General features: G+C 36.6%; 1 protein-coding gene across 1 annotated transcript in view; it reads right to left on the reverse strand.

The window, feature by feature from the left end:
* The window catches only part of LOC138707728 (transcription factor RFX4-like), a 58010-nt gene extending 48831 nt beyond the window's left edge, over positions 1-9179 (reverse strand). The window contains exons 1-2 of the mRNA XM_069837594.1: positions 9150-9179; positions 3158-3361 (exon numbers count right to left, since the gene is read on the reverse strand). Coding sequence (XP_069693695.1) covers positions 3158-3361; positions 9150-9179 — 234 coding nt within the window. The remainder of the gene's footprint in view (positions 1-3157; positions 3362-9149) is intronic.
* Between the last annotated feature and the right edge of the window lie 3378 nt (positions 9180-12557).

A 12557-nucleotide genomic window follows, 5' to 3' on the forward strand; every position in this document is an offset into this window, starting at 1 on the left:
TATAGCGCCAGGCGTTCAGTAGCAATCTGTCTTGTCTATCTCCCGTAACCAGTTATGCAGCACTCTACTTCTTATCTCTGAATTGATGCTCTTAATGCGGTTGGAAAATATGCGGGTACCTTCGAGTAATTTAACTTCTCACAGGGTATAAAAATTGTTTCTCCTGAAAGTAAGTATATAATAGATTTGAGAAGAAGTTTAGCATGCAGAGAAAAATGCTGAAACTTCTACTTCTAATTCACAACATGGAAATTACATTTTTATTCCATTGCACATAAATTAAACATTGTGGATAAAATGTATAAAATTGTGGATAAAAGATTAACTTTTAGAATTATGTGGAAAAATTTCTTGGGCTGAGAGAGACGTAATTAAGGGAAGGAATTTCATTCGTTCATCAATTTACATTATGACGGAAGCCCCCCTGTTTCGGGCTTAATTCAGCAAACGTTTAGAGAAGTTTAAGAACTGACTCTAGTCCGTTAAAGTAATACAAAATTATGATCTTCAACGTGTAGCTTATCTTAGAATCTATCTCCGCGACTTCGATATTAAAATTTTCCTTCGATACTGGAACGGGTGACGGAGGAGCACGGAGGAATATTTTATCAGAATACTGTAAGCTTATGCGATAGCTATAGTGAGAAGATGTCCATGTAGAAGCTGAATATTTCCGGTATTTTATTGAAGCTATCTCGCAGAAATATGACTTAAAATTGAGGACACTTCATTTTCAGCACGTTATAGGATAAACCAATATGGGAGATTTCATGTGAAATCGGACGGAAAATTAGAAAAATTTATCTTACAGTTCTTAATTTTTATTACATATTTTATACAATTAGAACAGAGATAGAGGGATGGTTTTGTGAAATGTGACATCCCCAGGTCAAACAGCTTTCTTACAAAAATTCACCGAATTTATCACATATTTAAACATTTACGTTCTTTATGCAGCCATAGCTGAAGAACGGTATAACATTTTAATTTGAACAATACCTCAATTTAAATCTCTTATTTCCCGAAGATACTCATTTGTAGAACATTGTTGTATAAGATCAGGACACAGTCGATTTAATCATATTTGAATTATTTTCCCATAAATAAAATTACTACTAAAATATGGAAATATTGCAAACGTTAAGGACTAATTTTGCAACTTTCAGGTTTTTTTATTCAAGGCATACAAGAATAGAAATAATGTATTTCATATCTGGAAATTAAGTTCCTTAATCTGTCTTACACGCCAACAGCACATAAGTTACGATTACGCAAGCTTGCAGCGCAAGTCTCGGCTTGTTTCAGAGTTACGTTGGAGAGGTGATTGAGAACCAGATGTTAGTGGTTACTTTCTTAATTAGGATGGACGACTTTTGTTAGTAAATTTATTTGTAACTTTACTGAAGTATTCGTGATTTTCAATTTACACAAATGTGTGTTTTATTTTAAACTATATGCGTTTGATAAAGTTTTGATTCTTAACTCGCCGTAAATCGGAGGACCAGTAAAAATTTTGAGTAGCAATAACTTTCAAAAGCAATTTCCATTTTTTCTCAACATTTCTCTCGCTTTGACCCCATATTAAGTGGAAAGCAAAAACTTTTGTCGCTTACCAAATTTTGAAGATGTAAATGTCTCTTTTGAAAAGATCTCTTCGAAGTTAGTATCTTTTATCTCGCCTTAAAAAAACATGATTTCGATTTTTTCTGTTTTTTTTTTCCTTAGACATTGACCTACCAATCAAAAAAATTAAGCGCGATTGACTATCACACGAGTTAGGTACGACATGTTCATGACCTCTAGACAAACTAATCTGCCGTTCTGCTAACAGTGCTGGAAAATTCTTGTAGCGCGTTCACAACCGGACTCGGGATTTGGGCGTAGCTAATATAATTTCACGAAATTATCCTTTTTACAGGAAAACTTCTCTATGTAACGCCGAAAGTAAAATTGATGCAATTTTTTCAGGGAGATAGGAATCAGTTGACATTATTATTTTTACTGTTTTCCGTGGGAATGTATATGAAGTATCATATCTACTTATGCTCCCGTTAAAATTTAATATAAAATATGGTGCACGCATAGTTATGCAAATAGTACTATCACCTATAATATGAATTTTTGTTGGAATGTTTATCATAAGTCGTTTCAAGTTTATACCCTTTGAAACTAGCAATTTTTACAGAAATACGATAAATTTAACTCATTAAAACAAGAAAATTAATGGGTTTAAACGAGAACAAACTTCACAAAGTAAAGTACAGTAGAGCATCGATTATCCGAATACCGATCAACCGAAACATCGGTTAACCGAAAGCGTTCCAGTCGGCAAATTTGAATTTGCGTGTGCGTCATGTAGAAGTTTCGCTGTTTGCGAGATTTAGCGGCAAAAAAGAAAAAAAAACGAGTCTCAGCTCTGAAACAAAAGAAGAAATATTTGGACTTCTTTTCCTAAACTGTATGCCTACTTTAATGGCCTTTTTGAACTTGTCAAACTAGGCTAGTCAGTTTTATGTGGTTATTTGTAAGACGTGTGATCCAAAATACATACTGTAAGTACAGTTTCTTGTTTAATATCAGTGTTTCTTTGTTTCATACTGCTCCTATGATACCGGTACAATTTGTTTTCGTAAATTATCGGTTATCTGAAAAATCAGTTATCCGAACACCCCCCGTCCCCAATTGTTTCGGATAATCGATGCTCTATTGTATCGCCTATCTCTCTATACGTATAATTTTTTCGAAGACTTACACATTTGCAAGGATTTTTTATATCCGATTTCACATGGTATGGCCCATTTATAGAAACCTTCTTCATATATACTGTAACGATTTGATTTTGGATTTTTGTAGGGAAGAAAATGGCTGCTAATAATGCATTGTGTTTCAATATTCCATAAGTTCCTAATTCGGAGTAACAATACAAATACTTAAAAATATCTCAAGTTAAAAATTACTAACAAGGTGCATTTGCGAAGTGCCTGACTGATAATGGCATAAAATCAAATACGATGGAAAGTTCAGCTGTAATCAGTGTTTGTGGTACCAATGTAGCTGCCCATAGTGGTAATTATACAATATTTATAAATTTATGATAAAATCTAAGTTTGGCGTTAATGCCAACTGCCAAGGGGAAGCCAGACTAAGCTGCGATTACCTCATCTAACTCATTCCGGCATATTGAGTTGAAGATCCGCAAACAGTGGGCGCGGTACATCGTGAAGAATGAGTGGAAGAGTTGGTGAGGCACACCAGATGGTAGAGGCACATCCTGCATGTTAGGAAATTCCAGCACGGGGATAGTGGTGGTGGACGGAGTTGCTTTTGTTGGCACGTGGTTTGTGGACGATCCTGACGAAACCTGCAAAGAGTAGTAGGCCTACATGATAAATAATGGAGATGACATTGATAACCATGATGTTGTTAATAACAATACAGTAACAGTAAAAATAATTATAACAATAATAATAAGCTAATAATAATAATAATAATAATAATAATTATAGTAGTGAACAAATGCATAGAACTTGCTCAGAAAATAAGTGATGTCGACACTAAAATTATTTCTCCATTCTATTGTAATATACCACAGGAATCAAGCCATACTCTTTTATCAGAATTTACAGCAGTTGGAATTATCCCATATCCTCCAATCTGTTTATAAATCTGTAATTTGGACACAACGCACATATTGTTGAAATACGTTTATTTTTCCTGCAGTAAGGAATTTCCTCATGACACAATCAATTCACAGCAAGACGTGGATTAGAGGTGGATGATGTAACAAAGCAAGGTGCACTCAACCTCTGGTATTGGTTCATTGTGTTATAGTCCCGTCGCTCTTATTCCCGGCAGCCAATCACGTTGCAGGTCGGCTACATTTAAACGCGTGCGTCTTGTCATTCGCTTCTGATGACGTTATGCACTTCCTAAGGCTCGATAAATACTTAATATAATTGCTCGCCATTTTTGTTCTTTCGTTGGCGTTCGCAGAAAACACACGAGGACATTATTTGCTAAATTATAGTGCGTTTGATTTATTATCGTAGGAGCTACGAAATGATAATGTTTAAAGGGGCTCGGTAGCTCGGCAACGAAAGAACAAATGGAGAACGATACTACCTACCTAGACTTTATAGAGCCTTCACTTTCTAAGGCGTAAGCAAAGAGGAGGAGTTACGCCTGAAATAACAGCGACGCGACTATACCTCCAAATTTCAACGAGGGCGAGAAATGGTCTAAAATGTTTTCCTGCAGCCGTCTATTATGGACATGGTTCCCTTACGTGCAAAAAATATACGAGAAATTGTTGTATAGGGACAGGTAGGTCTATACAGAGAGACGGTACATTCAAGATCATTTTTTTCGGTATCAGGTATGCTAGAAACATGTGACTATTTGCGGGAAATTTTCGAAATCGATTTTTTACAGCTTCTTAATTAGTTTTTGCTTATATTTCATACGATGAGCAAGTTAAAAAGCATAGAATATCCTTGTGAAATTAAGAAATATGTAGTATTAACATTACAGTTATTACCGTTCAACAATTTAAGTACGTATATAATTTGAATATTCCCTGTTGAATCACACATTTTTCAGGTTTATTATAACATAATCGAACCTAAATAGCAATAAGAAAAAATTGCCAACGAAAGTTCATAGCCTCAAAGAAACATTAATAATACAATTATTGCTGTGCCTGATGCCGTTGTTTCAAGTTATTGAATTTTCCAATGTAGGGTAAAGTTGCCTAATTCCGTGATACGTTTTTTCACCGAATGTCATGGGGTTGGGTATCTTGCTAGGATGTTCACGGATGTCTCAAAAGTAGGCGAAAGATGCACTCTTTCGAGAAAGATGTCGGGCGCCATGGTCGAATGGAAAAGATTTGACTGACATTCAATTAAAAAAAAGTATCGCGGGATTGGGGGTATCACGGAAATAGGCAACTTCTCCCTATAGTTAAGATTTATATGGTAACGAGAATTAAAAAATAATTTTTGAGGAAAAGCGAAATAATCTGAAGAATTTCTGGCCTACAATCGCGTCTACTACCAAAATACAAAGTTATACAAATGTATAATTATTATTAAAACATGTAGAAATGTACCATTTCTGGCTCCCAAGACAAATTCTTTGCGTTATATACCTACGTCTTAACAGATAAATTTACGACAAAATACTGAAGATTTATTTGAATCTAGTGGGTGTCAATATGAAATCAGTAAAACTTTTCTGAGTCAACATTTACTCTTGGCATCTCCAGTGTTCGTGGTAATCTTGCACCCAGTTAACAACTTTCTTTGTCACTGACAAACGAAACTACAATGACAACATTGGATGCTATTCTAAGAGCAGAGAACAGGCAGTAAACAGACTAACGTACCCTAACATATGGTCACTGTTTTATGTGTAGTAACTACAAAACAAAGAACCTATTTTAGATTATAAAAAATTACTGTATTGTTTATGCAATCCAGGAAACAGAAGTTCATCTTCATGTTTCATTGATCAGAAATTTATATTTCTCGTTTGAATGCAGATGAAGAAAATGAGCAATGAACAGCAGTATCATACGCTACATTATAAACACGGAATTTTTTAAAACATGTAAAGCGTGCAATGAAAATTATGTCATTTTCATGACACTTGTTTGTATGTATTTTTTACATATCATACTAATCCTGACAACTGTAGACACCGAAAATGAAACATTTATTAAAGAAAAAATGCGTGTACATATACTGAATACTCAGGACACTTTTGTAACGTAACGTTTCCTTTAGAAATATGTAGGCTATACATAGTCATCTTAAATACACTGCACATGGACTAAGGAATCATCGAAGTAACGGATCGTCATTGATATTGATGAAACGGTTCTTATTTTAATGATACTAGAATATTATAAAAAGGACTGTCACTAAGCTGATGTTTATCAAATGATATACAGGGTGTTTAAAAAATACGGGGCATAATTTCAGGTATGTATTTCCCACATGTAGACAATCAAAATAGTTCATTACAACATGTGTCCGGAAATGCTTCATTTCCGAGTTATGGCCTTCACAACATTGAAATTCACCGGAACGTTTTTCTTTCCGCAGGTCGTTGTCATTACAGAAGATGTTCAAAATGTCCACCTCCTGCTTGAATACAGACCTCACATCGATGTCTCATTGACCTGCGAACACGATCCCAAACTCCAGGAGTATTGCGTATGTCCTCAGAACATGCCACAATTCGATTCCGAAGGGATTCCAAATCAGGCACCGGAGACGAATAAACCAATGGTTTTAAATGGCCCCACAAGTAGAAATCGAGAGGGTTCAGATCAGGTGAGCGTGGAGGCCAAGCAATTGGGCCACCTCTATCTATCCATCGATCAGGAAACCTTCGATCCAAGTACCGGCGAGCCGTACGACTGAAGTGTGCAGGAGCGCCATCATGCAAGAAGTGAATGTGTTGACGATTGATCAGTGGAGTGTCTTCTAAAACATGAGGTATGGTGTTTTCCAGGAAGTTTGTGTACGCCTGCCCCTTAAGTCTGTTTACAAGTACATGGGGTCCAACTAATCGATCACCAATGATACCGGCCCACATGTTGAGGGAGAACCGCACCTGGTGATGAGATGGAACTGTTGCACGTGGATTTTCATACGCCCATACATGCTGATTGTGGAAATTTGTTATGCCATCTCGTGTGAACTGTGCTTCATCTGTAAATAATACTAAGGCAGGAAAGTTCGGATTTACACCACACTGCTGCAAGAACCACTGACAGAACCTAACTCGTGCAAGGTAATCTGCTGGTGACAGGGCCTGTACACGTTGCAAATGATAAGGATATAACTGATACTCTTTCAACAGTCTCCAGACAGTCGTATGAGTCGTCCTGGTTGGCGAGTTGGTATAGCGCTGGCCTTCTATGCCCAAGGTTGCGGGTTCGATCCCGGATCAGGTCGATGGCATTTAAGTGTGCTTAAATGGGACAGGCTCATGTCAGTAGATTTACTGGCATGTAAAAGAACTCCTGCGGGACAAAATTCCGGCACATCCGGCGACGCTGATATAACCTCTGCAGTTGCGAGCGTCGTTAAATAAAACATAACATTTAACATTTAACAATCGTATGAGGAACACTGACTTGCAACGCTACCCTTCGTGTGCTGATAGAAGGAGTCATGTCCACAGCCTCCAGAATCTCCTCCTGTACTTCTGGAGTTGTACCCAGATCTTGGTCGTCCCCTTCCCAAACCAGGAGAGTTAAATTTGCCATACTCGCACAGACGGTAATGGAGACGTACAGATGTCTTCCGATCTGGACATTGTCGCTGTGGGTACCTCTCCTGGTACAAACGACGAGCCAGCGCAGCATTGCCGTCCGCCTTACCGTACATGAAGTGTATCTCTGCCAGCTCTTGATTTGAATACATGTCGCACAGTCTAACGCCTACACAACACTGAATGTAACCTTCGCCTCGGAATGAACTATCAGAGTGCCCTCTTAATGTCTCCTTTGACGGCAACGACCTGCGGAAAGAAAAACGTTCCGGTGAATTTCAATGTTGTGAAGGTCATAACTCGGAAATAAAGCATTTCCGGACACATGTTGTAATGAACTATTTTTATTGTCTACATGTAGGAAATACATACCTGAAATTATGCCCCGTATTTTTAAACACCCTGTATAATGAACGTTCTTGAAACTGGCTGTTTCTCTTCCAATGAAGCGTGTCCTCTTACGGAAAGCGTTGACACAACCCGCCTGTAATGGAGCGAGAATCTTGTAAATTGAATAAATGCTGCTTTGTAAAAATGAAGCCGTGGACATTTATCTGCATATTACTTTCAATGTGAAATTACAGTATGAACATTTTAGTTACAACCGTATTATGATTAAGTGTACCGTTCAAAATGTTTCATAACTATATTACTACCCGGTATCTGTATATTACCTAATTTTTAGCATCTATTGAAGTCATGAAGGGTTGAAATTCTTCATACTCAGTAATGGATTCCCGTACATTTTTCCCAATCTATAATTCCCAATAACTATTTTTCCCAATGTTTTTCTCAAAGATATTTTTCCAAAACTGCAATTTCCCAAGACTAAAGTTCCCAGTTCTTAAGTTGGCCAATTTTCGCAAAAGTAATTCGCATTTGCATTCCCAAAAATTCAAACAACGTATAATTTTCCGAAATTGTTTACTTAGAAATGAAAGATGATCAGCTACAAACAGAAGTTGTGACCAATGGATCTTAGATAATCCAAAGTTATTTATCTTCTTTGTACCGATTGTAATCAAGCAAAATATTTCTTATTCTTTCGTTGGTTAGGCTTTGCCTTAACAGACTGACCGAGTTACAGTTGAGCAACGGATGCTTCGGCGTCTGCCTGTTCCTTTTGAAACTCACCAACTAGTGTCATCTTATGACAGTTTGGGATCCCCTAAATCTTCTAAATTAATTGGTTCTGTAGGCAGTTCCCTTCTCCTAACACGGCGTAAAGATTTCTTGAGATTTTCTCGATCTGGGAGTTGACTTAAAATTCCCGTTTCAACTCTTGTAAGTTCTGTACGAAGAATTTGTGCAGGAGGTATTTCTGGGTGTTCAGTTGCATTTATTTTCAGTCGTTGAGCCACCAATTCTGCATTGACCGTTTCTTGGTTTGGAGCATAAGAATGCATACTTTCTTTCCGTACGGTAATTTGTTCTCCAACCCCTTGTGTAATTGTAGTAGCTCTGCATTTCTGTCTTCGAGAGCAATACCAATAATCTTTGTCATTTTTTGTGTACCTTAGTATATGTGTCCATTAAGTAGTAATTTCTTTCCTCCTGCAGGTGAAATTATCTGTGCCATAATTATAGTGGAATATTGTATAACCCTACACCTAAATAGCAATGCAATATGTACTTGGAAAAAAATTGATTGGGAGAAATAAACATTGAGATAATTTAACAGTGGGAATTTTAGATTGGGAAAATTTAATTGGAAAAATTGTCCTTAGTACAAATGTTTTGGGAGAAATGGTCATTGGGATAATGCATAACTTGGACTATCAGAATGGGAAAAATGGTTTGGGAAAACTGTCTGTGAACGTCAGTAATGTGATGCATACTAAAATCCATTAATTATAATAACTCACCTGATTGTTGCTCCCTCTCTTCCCTTGCATGCTAAAACAAGAGAAGTATGTCTTAATACTTATACATGGAATATGTTTCAAAGTGACAGAAATTAAGGCAAAATTGACGAGCAATCGAGATTCCAGAGTGCGTTCAACAGCTGTTTGGGAGGCCTTGTGTTTATTCGACACTGAATATGCGTCAGCACACCCCATGTAATAAATAACTATTAAACACAACTGGTTTCTCCTATTGCTGTTTTGACTTATCTTAGTTCTTTTTGACGGGGAGAATATGCTAGTGTTTCTTTCATTGTGAATGAAAAAAATGTTGAAATTACGGAATGAAAATTAGTACAACGCGGTGATATGTATCAACATGCTCTCCTTCCACCACGAATTTCGTCTAAATTAGCCGGTATCCTAAACTAAATACTGTCTTCAATGAGAAAGCTGATAAACTAATCACTGAGATAAGAAAAGTCTGAACATCTTCCAAAAGCGCTAAAATATTATATAAATATTTCAAAGACTGGATGGAATTTCATATAAAGCTCAAAATGAATCCTGTAATCTTTGTACGATTCAGCAGGTGGATTATCAACTCGAAAGAAATCAATAAAATAAATCGATGGCGTTTGGGTAACGGGAGGTAAATAATAAAAATGAGTCTTGAGGTAAATGAAAATTAAACTTCGGACCTTTTAAATGAAAATTAAACTTCAGACACTTATTGCAAATAATTTTCTACGGAAATAAAACACAACACCTGCTAGTATTATTTTGTTTTTGCATACCCACTTACAGAATTTAACTTGTGTATTCACGTGGTGAACAAAACTCCATTTGCAAAAGAAATGACTTTTATTTGAACACCATCGAAATAATGTCGCGGAGGCGTCCTTGCTAAATACGAGTACACAGAAATTCTGGATGTTATAATCTAGTGGCTAAAGGTCCATAAAGCTGCGAGCTCGATTTCCTCAGTATTGTTGGAGGTAATCTAAAATCGGAGTATTATAAAATGATTATTATTATCACTATTTTTGTTATTATTATTATGATTATTATTATTATTATGATTATTATTATTATTAGTAGTATACTTCTTGTAGGTATGTGACTTATGATCAGGGTGTGAGTACAATGTAAAGAGTTCCTTTGATCAGTATTGATACAACAATTAAATTTCTGCAGTTAAGTGATGGCAGATCACAAATTAAATATGAATCGCTGCTTTTAAGGTATAAAGGCCCTGTTATACATTTTAATAATTCCTAACATTAAAAACAAAGCGAACTTCTGTTTTGATGTTTACTTGCTAGCTGTGTGTTTTAAGTTCCTTATTCCAATTGCTTCCCAAGAATAAATATTCAAGAAAGTATGGGGAAAAAAGAAGAGCGACGACGAATTCAGAAAGCTAAGATATCTGTAGTGTTTTAGGAGGCGTCACCAGATTTGATCGTCAAAAGAATGGTAACATAGCAATTCTAGAGAAGTTAGAAGTAATCGACTTAGCAAGTGTATCTACCTCAAAGACGTACACCTCCTTATACGGAAATTGGTCGCTGTCACACCTTGGAATAGCTCAGGAATCATCGTGTGCCCTGTGTTTACACGAGTACGTTTTACGTAGAGAGAAGCGAAGCCCAGACTTTGTAACAAGAAGAAAGAGCTCTGTCGCTAAGCCTTAAAGGCTTCGTAGGATATATGTCGTTTCGTGACATCCAGATACTGTACATCGCTGCTACGAGTTGATTTCATCCTCGGATCTCGATGCCTAATATTTCCCCGTCTGAATTACGCATTACACAGAACAACAGACGAATTCACGCTACAGGAGAGCGACCATTTTCCGTGTCAATAAGTGTACAGAATAGTGTCCTGCAATGTTCGAACATGAGACGGGATATTAAGGTACTAAAACATCGCCCTACTCATTAGGCATCCAACAATACTTGGAAGTGAAGCGTGAAAACTAAAATAACCGAGTTGGAAACCGGTTACAGCCCTATGTTCGGTTCATATTTGCCGAGTCTCTGTATATATGTAGAAACGAAGCTCGCTTTGCGTTTGTTTAATATTTCCCCTTCCTTACATAATATGTTCGGTGCCTTTCTTCTTAGTTCCTCCTCTCCCTGTACCTTTATGCTTTAGCTGTGTAAATTCAACACCCACAAAATTATACGTATAAATAAAACAAACAAATTATATAAAAAGTACATGTTCATAGTACGGACTAGCATTGTCTAAAATTCAAAAATGGGAAAGGAAACCAAGACATTACAAACTTCGTCTTATTCCATACGAGAAACATATCGCAAGATCTGTGCTCAAATCCTTAAGCGGTTTAGGATAGTGTCCTGCAAATTTCGAACATGAGAGCGTCAACGAAGACATTACAAGCTTCGTCTTATTTCATATGAAGAACTAATCGTAAGATCTGTGCTAAAATCCTTAATCGGTTTAATACATGAAGGGGTGGGAGAGGAGGACAGCGAATATTTTTGTAACAAGGTGGAACAAACACAACACGCCTCTTCTGCAGAGCGAACATAGGCGAATATCGAACTTCGCCATACTCGACTAATTTGAATCGAACTAACGTCTATAATTCAAGACGCTAATACGTTCATCATTCGTATAGTCACACATCTATTGTTACCGAGCAACTGTAATTTATTTTAATATTATGTGAAGATTGTAATTACAGCTACCTTCTGTCAGTAATTGGTATAAAAACATGTAATGTATCTTTAAAATATGTTATTTAGGGCCTACTTATATTTACGTATATTTCTGTGGATGTTTAATCATCTAAATAAAACTTCACAAGATTTGTTATAAAATCCTTACGCAGCTTTTAGCACGAAGGGATGGGAGGGGAGAGTAGGGTAGGAGAAGGCAGCGAACTTGAAGGGGCAAGTTCGAGCGAGCTGAACAGATCCGCTTCTTCAAAGCAGACTTCGGCTCTTCTTAGTTATACAAACTTGAACCGAAGATAGTGATTGAAATGAATGATACTAGTACAAATTTAGGTCGGCCAAATGGACGGAGGAAAAACCAGGAGCATTTTGACTCGAACAGGAATATATCTTAATGGTCTAAGTCGAGTAGATCATTACGACAAAGTTGATGAGATGATGATGATGATGATGATGATGATGATGATGATGATGATGCCGACGACAATAACAGTGGACACTTCATTTTCTACAAGATAAATATTGGAATTTTGTTAAACAAAAATTCATCAGGTAACCTTCTGTCAAATTATTTCTGCTAATAAACAGATAGTCGACAAAGTTTCTGGATACCATATATTAAGGACCAATTACTTTAACAGCCTTCACTTGAAATTTTGATCTGCATAGACAGATTTCATGAGATGAATCGACTAAGAGGAAAAGAAAATAGCCTATACCAGTT

The sequence above is a fragment of the Periplaneta americana genome, chromosome 10 (assembly GCF_040183065.1).
Source record: "Periplaneta americana isolate PAMFEO1 chromosome 10, P.americana_PAMFEO1_priV1, whole genome shotgun sequence".
In the NCBI taxonomy this organism is placed as follows: Eukaryota; Metazoa; Arthropoda; class Insecta; order Blattodea; family Blattidae; genus Periplaneta; species Periplaneta americana.